The sequence below is a fragment of the Salmo trutta genome, chromosome 29 (assembly GCF_901001165.1).
Source record: "Salmo trutta chromosome 29, fSalTru1.1, whole genome shotgun sequence".
NCBI lineage: Eukaryota > Metazoa > Chordata > Actinopteri > Salmoniformes > Salmonidae > Salmo > Salmo trutta.
This window is the reverse complement of record NC_042985.1, coordinates 20,192,659-20,218,219: the sequence shown is the minus strand read 5'-3', so window position 1 is coordinate 20,218,219 and position 25,561 is coordinate 20,192,659. Positions and strand designations below refer to the sequence as shown.

General features: G+C 43.6%; 1 protein-coding gene across 4 annotated transcripts; it reads right to left on the bottom strand.

The window, feature by feature from the left end:
• Positions 1-279: 279 nt before the first annotated feature.
• LOC115167090 (calcitonin-1) lies at positions 280-4,692 on the bottom strand. Of its 4 annotated transcripts, none has more exons than XM_029721175.1 (4): positions 3,785-4,228; positions 2,932-3,066; positions 1,105-1,302; positions 280-837 (listed from the first exon to the last, which is right to left on the bottom strand). In XM_029721175.1, exons 1-3 carry the CDS (start codon positions 3,889-3,891, stop codon positions 1,131-1,133), a joined length of 414 nt encoding a protein of 137 aa, XP_029577035.1. In that variant the 5' UTR covers positions 3,892-4,228; the 3' UTR covers positions 280-837; positions 1,105-1,130. The 4 variants fall into 4 exon arrangements, with proteins under 4 accessions (XP_029577035.1, XP_029577037.1, XP_029577036.1 ...); XM_029721177.1 differs by having other exon boundaries at positions 1,105-1,299; XM_029721176.1 differs by lacking the exons at positions 280-837; positions 1,105-1,302 and adding exons at positions 1,650-2,228; positions 4,578-4,692 and having other exon boundaries at positions 3,785-3,875.
• Between the last annotated feature and the right edge of the window lie 20,869 nt (positions 4,693-25,561).

The window sequence follows — 25,561 nt, the reverse complement described above, 5'->3', positions numbered from 1 at the left end:
GTATTCCTTATTATTTGACTGTCTGTTTTGCCGTATACAAACGTGGTCTTCAATGTGTTTCTATGGCCTATGTCATTAAAGACTAAATTCAATGTTTCATCAAATAATGTTTTTATGTATATATTTTTTTATAACTACAGGCTCCTAAAATTCAAAATCAAGTGGCTAAATTATCCATTTTAAGACCATCTTAAAACAATTCCATATGTTAGCTTAGTAGATATTGTGATCTAAGGGCTTAGATAGATCATTGCAGAATAAAACAAGTACACCGACCCATATGTATCTAAAATACATTTTAATCTTGCTTAGATTCACAATTGTTACAATATTTAGATTATTCAATCGTTTTCCTTTCACTCTTTAAACATACTGTACAATTAATGAAATGTGAAGAAGTGGTTTACATCAAGGCACAAGACACAGCCATGGTCAGGGAAGCTTGTGGGGGCGGAGCTTGATGTAGTCTCCGCCCCCCTGCAGTGTGCTGCTGACACAGGAGAGAAGAGGGGTGGGGACTCAGGATCAAACTGTACATGTGCTCTAAGCCAAAACGGGACAGAACCAACTGGCTTGTACAGGGTAATGATCTGGTGAAAATAGACATAACAGAAGTTTGTTCTTTATTTTTTGTTGTAATGTTTTCTAGGTTGTTGTATCTCCTCATGGTTATAGAGCAAATGAATATTGGTAACACAGAGTATGCAAGAGGTATGCAGGAAATCAGTCCTGTAGTTTGAAGGCTGTTTTTTTAAAACAGTGAAGAGTTGTCATTTCCAGATGTCTGTAGTTGGTTCAGGACAGGATGTATTGTTGTCTCACTAAAGGGCTCATACTCTGCAGGGAGAGAAAATGGAAGGAAATGACTGGTTCTCCTCCTTTCTACTGAACTCTAACTCCCAACTTGTATTCATCCATAAGAAATAGACCAAATTTGAAGGCCGGCAAAGTTACAAAGAGACTGTCTGAAGAGTACTGAAGTAGAATAGATGTGGAAAGACAGAGGCTGGGGAAAGAGCATTAGAGATACAGTAGAGACAGACAGAGGTTGACAGTCCGAGGCATAGCAGTGGGAAGAGAGAGGAGTGTAGAATGTTGTCATACCATATCCCTGAGGCCTGTTGACACATTCACATAGGTGCTGTCATGGGGCTGTCTCTCCGTCGTCCAAACGCCTTGGCGCCCACGTTGGTGGGGACAAAGTTAGTGTTGCCCATTCCTCCTGATCTGTTCAGGAAGTCAGCCAGGCGGTGGGTGACACATGTGGCAGTATTGCACGCACGCTTCTGTGCTGTAACACTGCTTTTAGGAAAAGAAAGGACAGGTCATACATACCTCTCCTAAATTCAGGATTTATTACAAAGATACAAAATGAATGAATTACAATAAAAAGTACAAAGGTAATAAATTACTGTTTTCTGGAGAAAATGTATAATATATATCATCAAATTGAAAATAAAGACATTCAGAGATCTAAACAATGAGATTCAGCTCAAATTAGTTATTCAACTTACCTCAAATGTACTGTGAATTTACGTTTACATAGCAAATACACTGGGGCTTCACCAATATTGTTCAAACTGTTGTGAACTATTAAAGATGTTAAAAGGCTTTGTTTCACTTGAATAATTAAGATGGAAAATATGTTCTGGTATAAAAAAATATGTTTATTAAACAAGAACCCTAGTCACGGTTGAAAGAAGCATTGATTAAGATTTTTGTTCTGATTAACACTTTGTATATATTGTGAATGATCTGTATAGTAAAGGGATATCATACACCTTAAGATATGGAAGTGTAACTAAATCCTTATTCACTTTCTAAATCTAAAGGATTGGACTCTGCTTTGTACTTATATATTTTATTCTCTGTCAAAAAAGGGGATTTTAACAAAAGAAAAAGAGAGCAGGGACATTGCGGGACATCAAGGTTTCTCTGCAGTCGGTCAAGCAAGCAAGATCCACATGCATCAGCAATCATCAGGCTAGGCTGGAACAGAGGGATCAGGTTAACTAGGGCTGATGGAGGGGAGGACCGCTCAGATTCCATCATATGAGTCTCCATAGCTTGCATAGCGGTTGCTCTCAGGCAAGCTGCGTTTCTTGCCAGGCGTGCCACTTCCCGTGTTGGTGCGGGGGTACGTCTGCAATTTATGCAGCTCTTGGGACAGTTTGCCCAGCACACAGGTGCTCAGGTTGGAGCAACGCTTGGACATGGGTCTATCCAGGCTGTTAGAGAGAGAGACAAACATGCAGAAACAGGCTCATAGTAACCATGGCATGCAGATGCATCCTGCTGTTATCCACATGCTACAGTAATAACACTGTATTCCAACGTCATGCATTTCAAAGTCAATTTTTACTTGCATTTATATAAAAAATAACAGTTTAAAGTCATGCTATCAAGTCCAACACAGGCAATTGAAAATAGTCTATAGCTATAATGACCTCAGTTACTTAGGCTCATGCGGCAATCCTGTTTATAGCATCGTAGTTAAATTATAACAAACTGCTGTCATGCATCCCATTCCTCTTGCACTAATTCCCATGCTTTCTTCCATTCTTTAGGGTTATTTATCATTTAGCATTCCGCAACAGGCTTTCTCATAAACAATGCTTAAATAATGAATACATTAAAATGAAGTGTTCTAAAAACCCATGCATAGATAATCACATATGTTTTAACTATAGATTTCCCTGTTGATTTTTGGGCGATGTCCATACCTCTGTGTCTTTAGTAAATACCCATAGCTCTGACTGCTATAGGAGGCAGCAAAGGACTGGCCACATATTAATAAGACATTTGGGGTTATATGTTTTCTTGAATAATAGGAACATGTGTGATCCATATAGTATACACCAAGTAAACCTAGAGAAAATGAAAATGAATTTTGTTAAAACAAGTTGTGGAGATGAGGAGAGCTGTACCTACCTATTTCCTTCATTGGCTTGTTGCTCCAGTTCCTCTGAAGTCATTTGAACAAACTCCTTGACGATGGCGTTGAGTAGCCTTCGGGCTTCATAGTCAGTTAGCGTGACTTGGTCTGCCATGGACTCTAAACCAGTTCTGAAAACACATAGGCGATTAGGTTGATCAGACTGGAACTGCACCAGCACTTGGTGAAAATAGTATGACGTAGTTTATGTGAGTTTGCTCCAGCTAAAAGCCATTTCCTCATGCTTTAAGGGATACGAGCCAAACTCAAAACAATCTGCTAAAAGTCTTCCTTTTAGAAAGCTGACAGGTAGCCAACTTAAAGCTTTATGACAAAATCAATATTGTAGTAAGAACGGTGACCAGGGTCACTCTATCCGGAATATTGAACACCCATGCATTCCACAACCATTTGGAAATATTCTACATGCAATAGCAATCATTTTAGCCTATTGCTGTGGGATTAAGTTGGATTGTTTCCAAATGGATAGAAGTGATTAGGAAGTTATACATAGAATGGCTTTATGAGTCACAGGATTGATTAGATTACAATATCGTAATCCAATTGGATCATTTTACTGAGAAGAGGGCATTTAATATAACGTAATGTATGGATTTCTGTAATCACATCATGTTATCTGAAAACAAAATAATCTAAATTAGCATACATAAGATTTATGTGGCTGCCAAGATATATGAAATAACAGCAATTACTATTAGAAAGATGGAAGTATCCCAATGGATCTATGGCGTTTCCTTTTGGGATTGCTATAAATTAACATCCCTGTAGTCTATACATACATTTCAGTGACTGGACATTGCAGTGTATATAATGTGCTTTGATCCTCACCTGGTTGGAGCTGCATGTGAGCTGTACATCTGACAAATGACCAGGAAATAGGCAATGAGGAGGGCAGAGAGCTTCATCATAACCATGGTCCCTGCGGTAAAACACATTACATCCACAACCACAGAAACTTGGCTTTAAAAACATTCACATTCCTCTCAAAGCAGAATAGGACAAGCATTTCATCCCGATCAAAACAAACATCTTCGTATGTCCCTACACATGACTTATCACATGTAAGCTCCATCCATCTCATTTCAGTTTCTCACTGTTCTACTGGGAGTGAAGAAGCTCCCCATCTCACTCTCCCTGTCCCAATGCATTCTCTTCCCTTCTGCGATGAGACAGTCCTACCAAAGTCCCTTGTTCCCTGCTATCAGAGTGAGCCATCTAGTCTCAGTGCTCCCCTCTAACTGAAAAGAAGAGCTGGGCTTGGAGATGCAGTACCAGACATTGAGGAGGAAGGCATTAGTGATACTATCTAGATTATGAGTTGGAGCCCCAGCCAACCAGCCAGCCAGTGGCTCCCACAGGAGCTCATGCATTAGTGGAATGAGCTGTAGTCTAAACCCAGCCACCCTCTCACAATCACCTCATCTACCCTTGAAAAGCCATCTGAACTGCATTTCTCAACAGCATCTCACACAGAGTCAACGGCCTAGGCAAAGTTTACGCTATCATCACTGGAACATTCTGAAGAATTAGCACAATATCTAATAGCCACAGAAATAACATCCCATCCATGCTAGCCCAATGCATCATGTACACAGAAAATTGGTTTAAATACTCTACTTACTGTGATTGGTTGTTTTCGTGGACGAACAATGGAATGAGTTGAGGTACTTCAAGTTTAGACTAACTTGTGAATCTGTTGCACCCTGCTACAATGCCCTGTCTTATATATCTACCACTTGGGTTTCTGTACTGACTAAGTAGTTGTTTAATGATCTAATTTTATCCAATCAGATTGTTCAGCCCCATCCACTAGCCAATCAGCTACCGTCCAGCGGTTACGACAAACCAGTAAAGACAATAGAACACAAATTGCGTCATTGTTCTGTCACAAAATGCTCCATTCACAAAAATCTGCTAGTCATTTGCACCATTTGATATCACAACTTGCATTGAGGACAGGGCCAAATCAGACTGGCAGATACTGCAATCATCCTAAAATAGTTCTAAATATTTTAAAGGTCCCAACAATGTTCCATCGCTTTATGTTTTTCAGGAATCAAGAGAATAATACATCCTCATTGGACTTGCTGGCAGAGCCACCTACTGTACAAACAGACACACTGCAGCTCTCCAACTCTTGAGAATTTTATTTGTGTACTACACCGTGCTTTGTTTTCCCAACTCCGGTCCTCCAGTTACCCAACAGCACACATTTTTGTTGTAGCCCCGGACAAAAACACCCGATTCAACTTGTCAAGGGCTTGATGATTAGTTGACAAGTAGAATCAGGTGTGCTTGTCCTGGGCCACAACAAAAATATGTACTGTTGGGGTACTCAAGGACAGGAGATGGGAAACGCTGTACTACAGAATTATCAGGCCACAATCATGTGTTGTTATATTCATGTAAAATATACATGTTTGGGTTATATGATAGCAACTTATAATATTTTAATTGATGATATTGAAACATAATTGTTAAGTTGGTCAGGCTGTTTAATTTTGATTGCCATAATGACCAGATTATCAGAATATACAGCACGCTTAGGACTTTTCTACATCCAAAAATGGATGACATGTGTAACATTTTAGACAAAATAAATTCAAAGATGTTGGCAGTTTAAACTAGCTCTGTGAAATGCTTGGACATTAGTCCTGTGGTATTTTTGGAACAATGACATAGTTAATACTTCATATTCCATAATCAATTCCCATCCCCTTCCCCATACAGCACACTACTGACTCCTCAGTGACCGGCTCTTTTCAGGGAATCGATGGTGTGGCTGACAATAGTCGGCCCAATTTCTCAGACCCAATTACAGAGCTGTTGGTCTCTGGGCATCATCTTGTTCCCCTTACTTTACATTATTGGGTAAGGTATCGTAAAGCATCCTGCCCAAGAGTCTTCTTTTGCGTCACGGAGGAACCCCATTAGTGTGGATGAGGCTTTTAGTACTATTGAACAGAGTGCAGGGCCTATGACGGAACCACTAAATCAGGGAAATTGGACAGAGCCGGGGTCCACCCCCCTCGGTGCTCCCGGAGACGTCGGAAACTGTGGTTGTGTAGGCGTACAGGCTTGCCTGATTATAATGAATTGCCGCTTCCGAATAAAGGCCTGACTATATGTGAACAAATGCAGCATGACCACATATCTATGGATCATCTCAGTCCCTACCTCAACTTTCTGTTCCCAACTTTCAATTCAATACAGTAACCTTTCCAATCTATTTTGGTCAGAGCATCTCACGGTGCATCAACCTGGTGTAAGTTATATCAGGAGACAGATAATCATTGTCTTATCTGAACAGAGGGAGGGAATACTGACATGTGACATGATGCACTGTACTGTATATAAAGTTAGTTGTATCTATTGAAAGGGTGTTGAGATGACAGAAACACCCATTCATTATGCTTGCCAAATAAATACCACACAATGGTATTGGAATACAATATCAATGCCAAAATAGGAAAGAATTTCAATGTCAAAGAATGAGACTGTATCATACGTGTCTGAATGCAAACATTTGTCACGTCCTGACCAGTATAGGGGTTATTTTTTATTGTAGTTTGGTCAGGACGTGGCAGGGGGTGTTTATTTTATGTGGTTCAGGGTGTGTTTTGTGTATGTGTTTAGGTAGAGGGGTATTTGATTTATTAGTCCGGGGTTTGTTAGTCATTGTTCTATGTTAGTATATTTCTATGTTGTATCTAGTCTTTTGTATTTCTATGTTTAGTTAATTGGGTTTGGACCTTCAATTGGAGGCAGCTGGTTATTGTTGCCTCTGATTGACGGTCCTATAATTAGGAGTTTGTTTTTCATGGGTTTTTGTGTGAGATTGTTTCTTGTTTAGCTGTGTGCCTGACGAGACTGTCCAGTTCGTTTGTTTTTTTGTATATGTTGTGTGTTTTCCTTCTTCACTAAATAAAAAGGAGATGAGTATATATTTTCCCACTGCGTTTTGGTCTACACCCTACGACACCCGTGACAACATTAATGGCACTCAATACATACTGTAGGGCAGGCTAAGCATCGCCCACAAAAAGTAGGGAATTGACAGAATGTTTGATTACATGGAATAAAGACTGGAGAGTGACACAAGCTTCCGCCACTTGATGCTCTCCATTGAAGGTTTGACCACCTGGAGACTGTGGTGACACAGGGATTACAGACTTAAAAATGTACACTTGACCTGGCTGTCCTGTCAGGGCTTCGCTAGGGAATTGGATGGATGTTATTTAGAATCCACTTTGAAATTCAACATACCTCATCTCTGGTGGAAACAGGAAAGTTTGCACTGTGCATCCTTGCTGGGACATTAAGGAAATTAGATGTAATCACAGAGCCTAGGTTACCCATCAATCAGAGCTCCTTTGTTCTTTGTGATCACACTGCAGGATGCAGCCACCTCTGACCTGGACTGGCCATGCCAGCTCTCTCTCTCTCTGCATGGGCTGGTCAGGCTATCTTCTCCTGTGGCATAATGAGGAGAATCGAGTTAAACGCCTGTGCTAAAATTATACTTGTGAGAACCAAACAGCAGATTATGATATTTGTATTAATATTTAGATTTATGAAATTACGTTATTGTTTGTGTCATTGTGAGTCATGGGTGCATAGTCCTATGGGAGAAGCTGACTAGAGCTGGTTAGTGCACAATAGAAGACAATAGAAGACAATGGAAGTCAATAGAAGTCAATAGAAGTCAATAGAAGACAATAGAAGACAATAGAATATAACAGAAGACATTATACAATGGGTGGGCCTAATCCTGAATGCTGATTGGCTAAAACTGGTGTCTATTCCACAAGTTACCACCCTCTAAATCTATGACGTTAAAATGCCTATTTACTCGGTTCCATCTGACTGTGCAGTCTCATCAGCCCAGCCAAGCAATTTATAAACTTGATCTCCACTATAAAAAGCGTCTAGATATTATCTCACGTCTTTTATACTAACATTTAGTTTTCAACAGCGGAGATTTGTATAAATCTTGCCATCTGTCTCTCCAACATTTGCAATATTGTTTCAATATTCAAATTAGTTTATTACTATTACACAGCTGCCAATAGTAATGAAAGTGTCGGGAGGAGACAGACAGGCAGGCAGCCTTTCTCTGCCTTTTGAAATCATGAATCAGCTGGCATAATTTTTATGGATATATACAAATAAATGTAAATTGAAAAAAGGTAAAACGAAATTAAATGCAGCTAGTTTGCAGTCTTTCCAGCTCCAGTTTGAAGTGATTGTGTTAGCTACATACACTTAGGTTGGAGTCATTAAAACTCGTTTTTCAAACACTCCACACATTTCTTGTTAACAAACTATAGTTTTGGCAAGTCGGATAGGACATCTACTTTGTGCATGACACAAGTAATCTTTCCTACAATTGTTTACAGACAGATTATTTCACTTATAATTCACTGTATCACCATTCCAGTAGGTCAGAAGTTTAAATACACTAAGTTGACTGTGCCATTAAACAGCTTGGAAAATTCCAGAAAAATATGTCATGGATTTAGAAGCTTCTGATAGGCTAATTGACATAATTTGAGTCATTTGGAGGTGTACCTGTGGATGTATTTCAAGGCCTACCTTCAAACTGGGAAAATGAAAAGAAATCAACCAAGACCACAGAAAAAAAAATGTGTGGACCTCCACAAGTCTGGTTCATCCTTGGGAGCAACTTCCAAATGCCTGAAGGTATCACATTCATCTGTACAAACAATAGTACGCAAGTATAGACACCATGGGAACATGCAGCCGTCATACCGCTCAGGAAGTAGAAGAATTCTGTCTCCTGGAGATGAACGTACTTTGGTGCGAAAAGTGCAAATCAATCCCAGAACAACAGCAAAGGATCTTGTGAAGATGCTGGAGAAAACAGGCACAAAAGTATCTATATCTGTAACAGTTGTCGTCTGGAATGGAGGACCAAGGCGCAGCGGGTTGAGTGCTCATAATTAACTTTAATGAGAAAAACACTAAACGAAACAAACCGATGGACGGCGAATACAGACTTGAAGGCACAGACAGCAATTCAAGAAACAACCTCCCACAATTTACAAACACACCCTAATATATAGGACTCTCAAACTAGACAACACCTGCCTTCAATTGAGAGTCCACACCCCAATTAAATAAACATAGAAACAGACTAACTAGAAAGAACATAGAAATAGACTAACATAGAGCAGTGACCAAAAAACCACGGAATACATAAATCAACTACCCTCTACATAATACACACACCCCGAACCACATAAACCAAATACCCTCTGCCACGTCCTGACCAGCCTACACTAACAAAATAACCCTCATACTGGTCAGAACGTGACAATATCCACAGTAAAACGAGTCCTATATCGACATAACCTGAAAGGTCGCTCAGCAAGGAAGAAGCCACTGCTCCAAAACCGCCATAAAAAAGCCAGACTATGGTTTGCAACTGCACATGGGGACAAAGATCGTACTTTTTGGAGAAATGTCCACTGTTCTGATGAAACAAAAATAGAACTGTTTGGTAATAATGACCATCGTTAGGTTTGGAGGAAAAAGGGGGAGGCTTGCAAGCCGAAGAACACCATCCCAACCGTGAAGCACGGGGGTGGCAGCATCATGTTCTGGGGGTGCTTTGCTGCAAGGGGGACTGCTGCACTTCACAAAATAGATGGCATCATGAGGATGGAAAATTATGTGGATATATTGAAGCAACATCTCAAGACATCGGTCAGGAAGTTAAAGCTTGATTGCAAATGGGTCTTCCAAATGGACAATGACCCCAAGCATACTTCCAAAGTTGTGGCAAAATGTCTTAAGGACAACAAAGTCAAGGTATTGGAGGGGCCATCACAAAGCCCTGACCTCAATCCCATAGAAAATGTGTAGGCAGAACTGAAAAAGCGTGTGCGAGCAAGGAGTCCTACAAACCTGACTTAGTTACACCAGCTCTGTCAGGAGGAATGGGCCAAAATTCACCCAACTTATTGTGGGAAGCTTGTGGAAAGCTACCCGAAACGTTTGACCCAAATTAAACAATTTAAAGGCAATGCTACCAAATACGAATTGAGTGTATGTAAACTTCTGACCCACTGGGAATGTGATGAAAGAAATAAAAGCTGAAATAAGTCATTCTCTCTGATATGACATTTCACATTCTTAAAATAAAGTGGTGATCCTAACTGATCTAAGACAGGGAATTTTTACTAGGATTAAATGTCAGGAATTGTAAAAACTGAGTTTAAATGTATTTGGCTAAGGTGTGTGTAATCTTCTGACTTCAACTGTAATAACTTCATTGTGCCAAGGATGCAAGTCCTATATACATATACACTGCGTGCACAATTATTAGGCAAATTGTATTCCTTGGGATTAATTTTATTGTTGAACAAACACAATGCTTTCAGTCAATCCAAAATGTTATTGAACCTCAAACCTGAATGTTTAACAAAGGAAAAGTGAGTTGTCTTTCTCAGGGAAATATATAAGTGTGCACAATAATTAGGCTGTAACGATTGTCGTCGGATAAAGCGGACCAAGACGCAGCGGGGAAATGTGCACTCATCTTCTTTATTAATAGGACAAAGAAGGAAAAACCAAAATAAACACAACGACGAATAACAGTCTGGTAAGGCACAAGGCTATACACAGAACAATCTCCCACAAAACACAAACCTATATATAGGACTCTCAATCAAAGGCAACTACAAACACCTGCCTCCAATTGAGAGTCCAACACCCAATTACCTAATTTAGAAATACTAAACTAGAAAGAACATAGAAATACAAAAACATAGAACATACCCCAAAACCCGGAAATAATAAATCAAACACCCTACTAAGCAAACCACCACCCCGAACCACATAAAACAAATACCCTCTGCCACCTCCTGACCAAACTACAATACAAATAACCCCTATTACTGGTCAGGACGTGACAGTACCCCCCCCCCCAAAGGTGCAGACCCCGGATGCACCTCACATAAATAAACAAATACCCCCAACACAAAAAAAATCCCCCTAAACTAAAGGGAGGGAAGGGAGGGTGGCTGCCGTCACCGACGGCAGTCGTGCAACACCCCCCCTCCCCAACCCACCTATACTGGAGGTTGCTCAGGTTCCGGTCTACTACCCCCACCCAACCTGTCCACCGCTGCAGAATACTCAGGGCTGCAGAGCGTCTCTGGGGGCTCCGGACTGTAGGCCGACTCTAGCTCCGGACTGTAGGCCGACTCTAGCTCCGGACTGTAGGCCGGCTTGCTCGGGTCCGGACTGTAGACCCATTCACTCCTCTCCGAACTGTGGGCCGTCTCACTCGGCTCCGAACAGTGGGCCGTCTCACTCGGCTCCGAACTGTAGGCCGTCTCACTCGGTTCCGGGCTAGACACTCTTACCGGTTACTCTGGACGCGACACTGTCGCCGGATGCTCTGGACTGGACACTGTCGCCGGATGCTCTGGACTGGACACTGTCGCCGGATGCTCTGGACTGGACACTGTCGCCGGATGCTCTGGACTGGACACTGTCGCCGGATGCTCTGGACTGGACACTGTCGCCGGATGCTCTGGACTGGACACTGTCGCCGGATGCTCTGGACTGGACACTGTCGCCGGATGCTCTGGACTGGACACTGTCGCCGGATGCTCTGGACTGGACACTGTCGCCGGATACTCTGGACTGGACACTGTCGCCGGATACTCTGGACTGGACACTGTCGCCGGATACTCTGGACTGGACACTGTCGCCGGATACTCTGGACTGGACACTGTCGCCGGATACTCTGGACTGGACACTGTCGCCGGATACTCTGGACTGGACTGACGCACTGGAAGCCTGTTGTGTGGTACTGGTACTGGAAGTGCCAGTTTGGGGACACGCACCTCAGGGCTAGTGCGGAGAGCAGGAATGGGCTGAGTTGGACTGGGATTACGCACTGGAAGCCTGATGCGTGGTGCTGGTACTGGAAGTGCCAGTTTGGGGACACGCACCTCAGGGCTAGTGCGGGGAGCGGGAACAGGCTGAGTTGGACTGGGTTGACACACTGGAGGCCTGGTGCGTGATGCTGGCTGTGGATATACCGGGCCGTGGAGGCGCACAGGCGATCTCGATCGCACCTCCTGCACAACCCGTCCTGGCTGGATGGAACTAGTAGCCCTGTACGAGCGGAGTGATGGTACAGGGCAGACTGGGCTGTGCAGGGGCCTGATGGTTTCCGTGCGTAGAGCGGGCGTAGGGTAGCCTGGACCTAGGAGGCGTACCGGTGACCAGATGCACTGCGCAGGCATCCTCCTACCAGGCTGGATGCCCACTCTAGCACGGCACGTGCGAGGGGCTGGGATCACTCGCACTGGACTGTGCGTGCGTATGGGCGAGATCGTGCGCACTTCCGCATACCTTGGCGCCCTCCACTCCATATGTTTCCCATAAAAAGCACGGGGAGCTGGCTTAGGTCTACTGCCTAGCCCAGCCAAACTACACGTGTGCCCCCCCCCCAAAAAAATTATTGAGTGTGCCTCTCCGGCTTTATCGGCGCGTATAGGGCTTCATACCTGCGCCGCTCTGCCTTGGCTGCTTCAATCTCCTCCGGTGGGAGACGGCAATCCCCAGCCTGATGCCATGGTCCAGCCCCGTCCAAAATTTCCTCCCATGTCCAATTCCCCTGATAGTCCATAATTGTTCCGTTGCTCCTTACCCCGCTGCTTGGTCCTTAGTTGGTGGGAGATTCTGTAACGATTGTCATCGGATAAAGCGGACCAAGACGCAGCGGGGAAATGTGTACTCATCTTCTTTATTAATAGGACAAAGAAGGAAAAACCAAAATAAACACGTACACCAAAAAGACACAACGACAAATAACAGTCTAGTAAGGCACAAGGCTATACACAGAACAATCTCCCACAAAACACAAACAAAACACATACCTATATATAGGACTCTCAATCAAAGGCAACTACAAACACGTGCCTCCAATTGAGAGTCCAACACCCAATTACCTAACTTAGAAATACTAAACTAGAAAGAACATAGAAATACAAAAACATAGAACATAACCCAAAACCCGGAAATAATAAATCAAACACCCTACTAAGCAAACCACCACCCCGAACCACATAAAACAAATATCCTCTGCCACGTCCTGACCAAACTACAATACAAATAACCCCTATTACTGGTCAGGACGTGACATAGGCAACTATAAGTGTGCAGAATTATTAGGCAACTAAATTACAAAAATAATTTCTCTCAACTCACTTGTTTATTCTCAATTTTTTGAGTAAGTGTAACAGATAAGTAAGACAAAATTACAATTATATAACATTTTTGGCCTTTCAAAAATATTCAGTGACCAATATAGCCACCCTTATTTTCAATAACTGCCATGAGCCTTCCATCCATGGAGTCTGTCAGTTTCTTGATCTGTTCATGATCAATTTTCACTGAAGCAGCAACCACAGCATCCCAAATGCTGTTCAAAAAGGTGTATTGTCTTCCATCACTGTAAATCTCACGTTTGAGAAGGGCCCACAAGTTCTCAATAGGATTTAAGTCAGGTGAGGAAGGGGGCCAGGTCATTTTTCAGGCATCTTTGAGGCCCTTGCTGGCTAGCCAAGCAGTGGAGTACTTGGATGCATGTGATGGAGCATTGTCCTGCATAAAGATCATGGCCTTCTAGAATGCTGAGGACTTCTTCCTGTACCACTGGTTGATGAAAGAATCTTCCAGAAACTGGCAGTAGGTTTGGGAGTTGAGTTTCAGTCCATCTTCAACCCGAAAAGGTCCAACTACCTCATCCTCAATGATAGCAGCCCATACCAGTACCCCTCCTTCACCTTGCTGGCACCTGACTCAAAATGTCCATTACTGATCCAGCCACGGGCCCATCCATTTGGTCCATCAAGAATCACTTTGTCACGTCCTGACCAATATTTAGGTATTATTTGTATTATATTTGGTCAGGAAGTGACAGAGGTATATTTGTTTTGTATTATGGGGTTTTGTGTGTGGTGTAGTGGGGTGTGTTAGTTTTGGTATAGGTTCTAGGTTTGTTTTTCTATGTGTAGTTTTGGGTGCTGGACTCTCAATTGGAGGCAGGTGTTTCTAGTTGCCTCTGATTGGGAGTCCTATAAGTAGGTGTGTGTTTGTTTGGTAGGTTGTGGGTAGTTGTATTTTGCACTGCGTTTATTATGCCTGTAAAACGGTCACTAGTCTTATTTCGTTTTCTTGTTTTTCCCTCCGTGTTCATATTCATTTAATAAATTAAGATGATGAGCACTAACTCCTCTGCGTATTGGTCCACGTTCTCCGACGATGATTTCGCTATATCGTCTGACGACAAAGATTTCTGTGACACACTTTCCTTTCATCTGTCCATAAAACCTTTGAAAAATCTGTCTTCAGGTATTTCTTTGCCCAATCTTGACGCTTCAACTTGGTGGTCTTGTTTCAGTCTTCTTGACCTTGGCCATGTCTCTGAGCACTTGACACCTTGTACTTCTGAACACTCCAGGTAGGTTGCAGTTCTGGAATACGGTGGCACTGGAGGATAATGGGTTCCTGGTAGTTTGATGTTTAATTCTTCTCAAGTCTTTTGCAGTTAATTTACGCCTTTTCTTCCCCATGCGTATTTTGCACCCCAGTTGACTATTCGCAACAAAACGCTTGACTGTCCGGTGGTCACACCTCAATAGTTTAGCTATTTAAAGAGTGTTGCATCCGTCTGAAAGGCATTTTAAATTTTTGGCTTTTCAGTGTCAGTTAAATTTCTTTTTTGGCCCATTTTACCTGAGGTAATGAGGCTGCCTAATAATTATGCACACCTTGAAATAAGGTGTTATTCAATTTCGCCACACCCTCCCTCATTACACAAATACATATCACCTGAAAATTAAATCCAATAAGCATTCAAGTTTATATGGTTTGGTGTTCGAAAATGTGAATAGAAACAATGATAAGATTAGAATACTCACTTGCCTAATAATTGTGCACGGAGTGTACTGTAGTTATTACCATGCATGAGATTCCCACATTGTAGCCTGTACATTGAATATATTCACTAATCATGTACTCTTCCCTGGCAAATAAAGGTGCGGTTCAGGTATGAATCTATGAGACATTCTTTTTCAGTCATATCAAACTCCATTATTTGAATGATGCTGTGTCTGCATGTATGTATTACAATTATACTGTACACTTGAACAATGTTTACCACTCCTGCCCCTGGGACATCAATGATTACACATTGTAACTATGCAATAGACCTGGAACATGATTGATTTGTAATTCATATATACAGAAAAAAACTATGCATATCTAACTCCCTGCATTAATCTGAGGACACAGGATAGTACTTCAATGAGATACTTAATTTCAACTAGTGGAGAATGTGAAACGCTTTATTGAAAGAAGTTCATTTTCCAGGTGTTATAAATACATAATAAATGCATTATAATTATGATAATTGTAATATTATAAATACAAGTTCAATCTGTACTTCAATGCACATATGGTGTGCATTATAAAACGAGGAAGAAAGACGAGGTGGGGAGAGAGGTGTAGAAGACAGAAAGGGAAAGAGGTAAGAACAGCGGCAGACAGCATATGATTAATGAATTACAGTGCTACTCTAATATTCTCTCAGTTCATCACAATTGCGGTGTCTCCTAACCAGCTTTGGGCCCCCAGTTGGCCCAAAGGTTATCTTAAGAGTGGGTGAGGTGGCGATGACGGGACTGGCTTCCTCTCTGACATCAAAACATACCTGCAGACAAGGATAGAGAGAGAGCATGATTAAGCCTTTTTTAAATTATTCTAACACGGTCAGTCATCATAATCATCAAGTGGCTACAGAATACTTTAAGCTGAAAAACAGACACATGAGGACAAACAATAGAAGATAATGTCAATAGAAGATACTGTATGTGACGCAGACACCTATCGGAGTGTACCTGAAACATTTAAATATAGAGGGCTATGTGTCTCACCACTTGGTTATTGCAAGGCTAAGCCAGGGAAATAATGACTTGACAGCAATAGATAGCAACAGATAGTCCAGTGAAAATGGCTGTGTTTATGTGGTGTAAATCTGAAAATTTGTGTAACTGTGTAGGTTCCGTCCCTCTCTTCGCCCCAACCTGGGCTCAAACCAGGGACCCTTGCACACATCAACAACTGACACCCCGCGAAGCATCGTTACCCATCGCGCCACAAAAGCCGCGGCCCTTGCAACGCAAGGGGAAACCCTACTTCAAGTCTCAGAGCGAGTGACGTCACTGATTGAAATGCTATTAGCGCGCACCACCGCTAACTAACTAGCCATTTCACATCGGTTACATTAGCAGCTGACATTTTAAGGGTTTGTCAACCGATTTGACGTTGTGCCTACAGTATTCAAGTAGTAGGGCTGATTTCCAGTAAGCACAAGGTCTGTTGGTCAGCCCTTCCCAACACAGTCACAAGTGGACGTTTCCATTCAACAGTGAGAACAAGTTAATTCAATGATGTCTTTGATTGATGTATAAAATGCTTCCTGGATAGTTTGTTGTATCTGGGGGGCTGACAGGAAGTAGAAAAGCAGTTTCTTTGAATGTCCTGATTAAATGGCGATAACAAATCCAAATCACTGGGCGAGGTCTGGGGAGACGGGTTTGTTACATTTGGAGAAAAAAATAAGCATCTCTGCCAGCTGCCTCAGCAAGAAGGAATGTCTGGCTGGGTAAACAGACATCACTGGTACTAATGAGGAGCAAGTCACCACCCACTGAGTGGACAGGCAGTCGATACAGAGGACCTCCAGAATCAACGGGCACATTACTATTTGATCCAGATTTGGGCCCATATTCATAAAGCATACCAGAGTGCTGATCTAGGGTTGGTTTTGAGACAGACAGGAGGGACCTGATCCTGGATCGGCACTCCTACTCTGAGAAGCTTTATAAATACAGGCCCAGATCTGTGTTTAGGTGTGTGGTTAGTGAACAGGCACAGCTTAATAAATGATCCCATTATTCATTTCCTTCATTTCCGCCATTAACCTATGGACAGAGCACAAATGTGAGTCAAATCAAACCAGGTCAACTACAACTGGAAGAGGAAAGTTGTGCAGCATAATGCTTGAGAGGGTAACTCTTTAAGGGGGTTTCAATTATTCCCATGCTAAGATGACTGTGACAATCCTGAACCAGTCCTGACTAGTCAGTCCTGTTCTGTCTGATGCCACCAGGCAGAGATGTTCTGAATCCACCTCAGACACTGTGCTTCTTTCCAAATGGCACCATGTTCCCTATATAGTGCACTACTTTTAACCAGACCACTGCTCAAAAGTAGTGCACTATAAAAGGAATAGGGTGCCATTTGGGATGTAACCTGTAATTCCCTTAGCCATCACAATAGCACCATGGTGGTTGCAGGAAGGTTTTTGTATACGTTCTCGACCCAGACAGACTCTTTCATAACCTCTACTCCACCTATACTGCTATCTGCAGGGCCTAACAGGCTGACTACACAGCTTGCAAAAATACATTTAGAAATCTATATTATTCAATTATTGCACCCACACTGCTCGCGCACCAACGAGCGTCTGCATTGCCAAGGGCTAAAATAGAAGTCAGTTCTATTTCTGACGCAGATCGCGCTGCAAGTCCTGCCTCTCCCATCTCATCATTGATTTATAGAAGCAGGTATACCCACGTGGGTGACTGAAAGACGAACGAGGTCGGTGGCGGTAATGCACTTAATTTATGAAAGTTGCCAATTGCAAAGTCAAGAGAAGAAAAAGCCTGGAAGGAAGAGAGATGACTAGAAACGATTCGTTTGACCGTTTAATGTGTGGATTAATTGTCGGAGTTGAGGACCTTGTGCATTTCAGGTAAAATAACAACTCAATGTTTATATCCCAGGACAAATTAGCTAGCTAAATAGGACAAATGAGTTAGCAAGTGCAAGCTAGCTACCTTGCCATAAAGGTTTAATGCTGTTTGACCTTTCCCCAAATTAATGTAATTGGTTCAGAGTTTGTTTTGATATTTTAACCTGCGTGACGTGATCGCGTTTGGTGTGGGGGGACAAAATACATTTATGCACGACGGCACTTGTGCACAGCCGATTTGGGTTCTGTGTAAGACACACTACTGGAGAAATGTGTGGTACAGTACTTAATTGAAATGGCTGAGTAGGCTTTCCTTCCACACCCCAACGTAACCTATTGGAGACTTGCAGTGGTGGAAAAAGTACCCAATTATCATACTTGAGTAAAAGTAAAGATACCTTCACAGAAAGTTACTCAAGTAAAAGTGAAAGTCACTCAGTAAAATACTACTTGAGTAAAAGTCTAAAAGTATTTGGTTTTAAATATACTTAAGTATAAAAAGTAAATGTAACTGCTAAAATATACTTAAGTATCAAAAGTAGAAGTAAAAGTATAAATCATTTCAAATTCCTTATATTAAGCAAAGCAGACGGCACCATTTTCTTGTTTTGAAAATGTATGGATAGCCAGGGGGATAGCCAACACTCACACATTACTTACAAAAGATACATTGGTGTTTAGTGAGTCCGCCAGACCATAGGCAGTAGGGATGACCACGTGTTCTCTTGATAAGTGCATGAATTAGACTATTTTCCTGTCCTGCTAAGCATTCAAAATGTAACGAGTACTTTCGGTTGTCAGGGAAAATGTATGGAGTAAAAAGTACAACATTTTCTTTAGGAATGTAGTGAAATAAAAGTTGTCAAAAATAGAAAAGTAATAGTAAAGTACAGATACCCAAAACAACTACTTACAGTAAGTAGTACTTTAAAGTATTTCACTTAATTACTTTACACCACTGGAGACTTGATATACCCTGGGTCAGTTTCTGATCTGAATGATGTCCTCAGGTTCTCTCGACGCTCCAAAGAGCTGTGACAAGGTTCATTATAGTGCATAGAGCCACTCAGGAGGTTAATGTAGGAAGAAATGTGCCATATAGCGTGAGCATTGCTATTGTAATAATTTGTGATTGTTTACATGATATGACATTGTCATGCCCTGATCTGTTTCAGCTGTTCTTGTGATTGTCTCCACCTCCTCCAGGTATCGCTTATTTTCCCCAGTGTATTTATCCCAGTGTTTCCTGTCTCTCTGTGCCAGTTCGTCTTATATGTTTTCAAGTCAAAGAGCGTGTTTTCCCGTGCTCCTCTTTTCTATCCTCTTTTTCCAGTCTTCACGGCTTTGACCCTTGCCTGTTTTTTCTGGACTCCGTACCCGCCTGCCTACCCCTTCTGTTTGCCCTGACATCGAGCCTGTCTGCCACTCTTTACCCCTTGGACTCAGAATGGTTTTGACCTTTTGCCTGTCCATGACCATTCTCTTGCCTTCTCCTTTTGGATTAGAAATAAACTACAAAGACTCTAACCATCTTCCTCCTGTGTCGGCATCTGGGTCTCGCCTTGCGCCCTTATAGCACGAACTGGCCATGACAGACCCAGCAGACTTGGACCAGCTCCACCACGCTGTCTCCCTGCAGGGAGCCACAATTGGGAGACATGAGGAGCTGTTACAGGACCTTCTGGAAGGGCTCCGTTCCTTGATTTAACACCAAAACCAAGGGTTTAAAGAGATTATGGAGCAAATCAGGGAATTAGCTCAGAGGCTGCCTCCTACCTCTGAGAAACCCCAACCACCCAGTAATTATTTTCCCTATTAGTGGTGAGCTTGTACAGCCTACCCCGGCTCCCCGCTTACCACCTCAGGAGCAATATTCTGGGGATCCTGGTACCTGCAGGGGTTTTCTTTCTCAGTGATCTCTTATTTTTGAGCTACAGCCATCTTCGTTTCCTTCAGACCGATCTAAGATAGCGTGTTATTACGCTAATGTCGGGAAGGGTGCTCTCCTGGGCTACGGCAGTTTGGGAGCAACAATCCGCCATTTGTTGTCATCTGGAGGATTTCATGGCAGAAGTGAGGAAGGTATTCAATTCTCCGTAATCCAGGAGAGAGGCGGCCAGGAAACTTCTTGAATTACGTCAAAACTCCCATAGTGTAGCAGACTACGCGGTTGATTTTCGCACATTGGCCGCCGAGAGTGCCTGAAATCCGGAGTCTCTTTTCGATACTTTTCTTCACTGATTATCTGAGGTGGTAAAAGATGAGCTAGCTGCTCAGGAACTACCGGTGGACATCGACTCCCTCATCGCTGTAACGGCCTTCGCAGAGAGTAGACCAAGGCGCAGTGTGGTTAGTGCTCATCATGTATTTTATTGTACTGTTAACACAGAAACAAAGAAACAAAAGATGACAGCCAAACAGTTCTGTCAGGTAAGTAATACTAAACAGAAATAAACCACCCACAAAACCCAAAGGAAAACAGGCTATCTAAGTATGGCTCCCAATCAGCAACAACGATGTACAGCTGTTCCTGATTGAGAGCCATACCAGGCCAAAACAAAGAAATAGAAAACATAGAAAAAGGACATAGAATGCCCACCCTAGTCACACCCTGTCCTAACCAAAATAGAGAATAAAACCCTCTCTATGGCCAGGGCGTGACAATCACCCTCACCATTAGAATTGATGGATGCCTAAGGGAACGCAGGAGTGAGAGGAGTTCTGGTCTTGGGCACACTCGTTCATCCGCAATGGCTCGCTCACCTTCGAAGGAATCCAGAAGTCCCCAAAGGCTGTTTTTCCGAGAGGATCCGAAACCATCCGAGTTCCCTCGAGAATCATCGACAACGGGTGAGTCAGATACACCAGAACCTATGCAACTGGGAAGAGCTAGATTATCGCCTAGGGAACGTTCACATAGGATTTCATTGCTACCTGTCCAGTGAGGAGACCTAGATCATTAGTAGGTACAAGTACTCTGGTGAGTCAGACTGGGAATTCCCTAATTCCAATTAGCCGTACCCCTTTTGCTGTTATTCTGCTGTGTGGAGACCAGTCAAAGTCCTTTCGAGTGCTCATTGACTCTGGGCTGATGAGAGTTTCATGAACGCTACCTTGATATCAGAACTAGGTATTCCCACTCAACCCCTTTCCGTTCTCATGGATGCCAGAGCACTGGATGGCCGTTCCATTGGAAGAGTCAACAAAGCACTGTTCCCATGACTCTGCGGACATCTGGTAACCACAGTGAGTCAATACAGCTGCTTGTCATTGACTCTCCTAACATCCCTATAGTTTTGGGATTTTCTTGGCTCCAGAAGCACAATCCCAATATTGACTGGACCACAGGTTCAACCCTGGGTTGGAGCCCGTTCTGTCACTCACACTGCCTAAAGGCGGCGCACCCTTCCCATAAACGTCTGCCTGCTGGGTTAAGTTTGGCCTCGGATCTCTCTGCCGTTCCCACAGAGTATCATGACATCCGGGAGGTTTTCAGTAAGGCTCGTGCTACCTCCCTTCCTCCACATCGTCCTTACGATTGTGCAATTGACCTCCTCCCGGGCTCCACACCGCCTGCATGCCAGATTTATTCCCTGTCTGGCCCTGAGACCAAGGCTATGGAGGAGTATATTGATAACTCTCAGGCGGCTGGAAGCATTCGCCCATCTGCCTCTCCTGCCGGTGCAGGGTTCACTCTTTGTGGGAAAGGAGTAGACCCTGCGTCCATGTCATGGAGACCCCGGTAATCAATACATCATGGTCAGGAACCGGTTCCCGCTACCACTCCTCTCCTCGGCTTTCAAACCTTTCCAGGGGGCAACCATCTTTTCTAAACTGGACCTCCGGAATGCCTACCACCTTGTTCGGATACGCGAAGGAGACGATTGGAAGACTGCTTTCAATACAGCAAGTGGACACTATGAGTACCTGGTCATGCTGTTTGGACTCACTAACGCTCCTGCTGTCTTCCAGGCTCTGGATAACGATGTTCTCCGGGACATTTTGAATCGGTTTGTTTTTATGTACCTCGATGACATCCTGGTGTTCTCCCGTTCTGCCCAGGAACACATTCTTTATGTACGACAATTTCTTCAGTTCCTTCTGGAGAACCAGTTGTTTGTTAAAGCGGAGAAGTGCAAGTTCCACTGCTCCACAATCACTTTTCTGGGATACATCATCTCTGAAGGGAATGTTCAGATGGATCCGGAAAAAGGGAACGGTGACGGATTGGCCCCAACCCACATCCAGGGTACAGCTACAGCGGTTTCTGGGGTTTGCTCATTTTTACCGCCATTTCATTTGGGTCTACAGCAACCTGGCGGCTCCCCTCTCTGCACTCAACTCTCCCAAGGTACCGTTCACATGGTCCCCAATAGCAAACAAGGCTTTTGTGGATTTGAAGCAACGATTCACCACTGCCCCCATCCTCATCCATCTGGATCTGACCCGTCAGTTTGTGGTGGAGGTTGTCGCTTCCGAAGTGGGAGTAAGGGCCGTTCTTTCCCAGTGATCCGTCCAGGACCAAAAGCTTCATCCATGTGCCTTTATGTCCCATCATCTCAACTCGGCGGAGAGGAACTATGATGTTGGCAACCAGGAACTCCTAGCAGTAAAGATGGCCCTGGAGGAGTGGAGCCATTGGCTGGAAGGGGCGGAACATCCAATTTAGGTTTGGACCGACCACAAGAATTTGGAATATCTCCGCACAGCCAAGTGCCTTAACTCAAGGCAGGCCCGGTGGGATCTGTTAGGTTTAATTTCACCATCTCCTACCGCTCAGGGTCCAAAAATGTGAAGCCCGATGCCCTTTCCCGCCTGTACAGTTCTGCTGCCGCACCCGTGGAATCAGAGACCATTCTCCCTGCCTCATGTTTGGTCGTTGTCTGGGGTATTGAGGCTCTGGTTCGCAAAGCACAACGTTCCCAGCCGGACCCTGGGGGAGGCCCGGCTAACCGAATGTTCGTTCCTGATCCGGTCCCAAGTTCTGGAATGGACCCACTCCTTCAGGCTTACCTGTCATCCTGGTGCTCGTCGTACCCTGGCTTTCCTCCGACAGTGCTTCTGGTGGCCCACCATGGCTCCTGATGTCTCTGGCTTCGTCGCCTCATGCATGGTGTGTGCCCAAAGCAAGACTCTGCGGCAAACTCCGTCTGGTCTCCTTTAGCCACTTCCTGTTCCTCATTGCCCCTGGTCTCATATTTCCCTGGATTTTGTCACCGGGCTTCCTCCGTCAGATGGCAACACCACCATCCTGATGGTGGTTGACAGGTTCTCCAAGGCCGCCCATTTCATCCCTCTTCCTAAATTACCTTCCATCAAGGAGACGGCCCAGCTCATGGTGCAGCACGTCTTCCGAATCCATGGACTCCCGGTTGACATTGTCTCGTATCGGGATCCCAAGTTTTCATCCCGATTCTGGAAGGCATTCTGCCCCCTTATCGGGTCGTCGGCCAGCCTGTCCTCCGGGTTTCATCCCCAGTCCGATGGCCAGTTGGAGCGAGCTAATCAAGATATGGAGACTGTACTCCGGTGTCTTGTTGCCAGTAACCCCACCACCTGGAGTCAGCAACTGGTCTGGGTCGAATATGCCAGGAACACACTCCTCTGCTTGGCTACTGGACTATCCCCCTTCGAATGCTCCATGGAATATCAGCCCCCGCTCTTCCCTGCGCAAGAAGTGGAGGTCAACATACCTTCAGCCCAGATGTTCGTCCGTCGCTGTCGGCGTCCCTGGAAAATGGCTCGGGCGGCTCTTCTCAAGACAACCTCCAGGTATCGTTGACAAGCAGACCGCCACCGGACTCTGGCTCCTCGCTATCGGACCTACCCCTCCGGGTAGAATCCCATAAACTTTCCCCCCGTTCCATTGGTCCTTTCCCCATTTCTAGAGTCATTCGTCCGTCTGCTGTTGCCCCGTACATTCCATGTTCACCCTACTTTTCATGTGTCCAGGATTAAGCCCTTGTCTTACAGTCCTGTCTTCCGTTTCTAGAACCATCCCTCCCCCCTGGGTCATCGATGGCCAGCTGGCGTATACGGTGAGACGCCCCCTGAGGGTTCAACCACGGGGCAGGGGTTTCCAGTACCTGCTTGACTGGGAGGGTTATGGTCCAGAGGAGAGGTGCTGGGTTCCTGCTAAAGACATCCTGGACCCGGCCCTCATCGTTTTTTGTTGTTGTTTTTTTCACCCCGGTCAGCCCGGTATGCAACCAGGTAGGACGCCAGTACTGTCACACCCTGATCTGTTTCCCCTGTTCTTGTGATTGTCTCCACCTCCTCCAGGTGTCACTTATTTTCCTGGTGTATTTATCCAAGTGCTTCCTGTCTCTCTGTGCCAGTTCGTCTTGTATGTTTTCAAGTCAACCAGCGTGTTTACCCGTGCTCCTATTTTTCTTTTTCTTGTCTTCACGGTTTTGACCCTTGGCTGTTTTTTCTGGACTCCGTACCCGCCTGCCTGACCCTTCTGCCTGCCCTGACATCGAGCCTGTCTGCCACACTTCACCTCTTGGACTCAGAATCTGGTTTTGACCTTTTGCCTGTCCACAACCATTCTCTTACCTTCTCCATTTAGATTATATATAAAACAGAAGGATTCTAACCATCTGCCTCCTGTGTCTGCATCTGGGTCTTGGCTTGTGCCCTTATAGACAGACATTCTACACATTTGCTTGCAAGTTGTTTGCATTAATGATTGACACTAAAGTGTGACACTTGGGTAAAGATAATCATCTTTATATTGTAATACCGTTAATGTACAACCCAGACTGCATGTTGGTGCTGGTGTAGCCTACCAAAAAGAATACAGCCCAGACAGAATGGCACAATTGTGAAGAAAGTGATTGATCTATTCTTGTATCCTACTGATTGTAGGGTGTTCCAACAACACAGTATAGGGCGAAGTTTATATCCTAATGCAACAACACAGTATAGGGCGACATTTCTATCCTAATGCAGACAAGGACATGTTTTACCCCATGACCTAGGTATTTTAAAATGGTGTTATAGGTTAGGCCTATGTGTTATATCACATGAATTTGAAATAAATATTGTATTTTATAGAAATAGCTCTCTTGAATCAATCAAACATGAACCTTGCTTTTGCTGCATTATGCCAATTTGTCTAGATATAAGACAGGCTAAAGAACACTCACATAGAAAGTATGCTATGCCAATGGGATCAGCTAATTTGGACTCAGGGGTAGACGTAACACAGTAAAAAAAAATCCATATTCCAAGACACTCAAATTAGTATGTTAGGTTTGGTATGGTATCTATTAATTTGTGACTGTCCATCCATTTCATATGATATGTTACAAATTACTATTCGTATGATATGTTACGAATTAAAATGTGTATGATATGTTATGAATTACAATTCATACAATATGCTACGAATTTTCAATACATATGATATGTTCTGAATTTCAATTTGTTGTGGCTAACTTTATCTAGGTGGCTAATGCCAACGTTAGAAGTTAGGGTTTGGAGTTAGATTAAAGGGTTATTGGGTTTAGGGTTAAGGGGAAGGGTTAGCTAACATGCTAGTTGCAAAGTAGCTAAAAAGTAGTAAGTAGTTGCAAAGTTGCTAATTATCCACCCGCCTTTTGTTTTTGCCTTTAGTAACATTCTGTCTTATGTAACCATAACAAATGTAATATATCATGCTAAATTGAGTGTCCCGAAGTTTCGTTTACTATGTTATGTCTAGTCTGAGTACAGGCTGACTCAGCGGTGACAAAATA

What these genes read in the sequence shown, in the direction of transcription:
- LOC115167090 (XM_029721174.1), bottom strand. Translation starts at nt 3,891, where the DNA reads ATGTGTTTTACCGCAGGGACCATGGTTATGATGAAGCTCTCTGCCCTC. An exon ending in TCACATGCAGCTCCAACCAG is followed by an intron (nt 3,067 to 3,784) that starts GTGAGGATCAAA and finishes ATGTGTTTTCAG; the next exon opens with AACTGGTTTAGAGTCCATGG. An exon ending in CAAGCCAATGAAGGAAATAG is followed by an intron (nt 2,229 to 2,931) that starts GTAGGTACAGCT and finishes TCTCTCTAACAG; the next exon opens with CCTGGATAGACCCATGTCCA.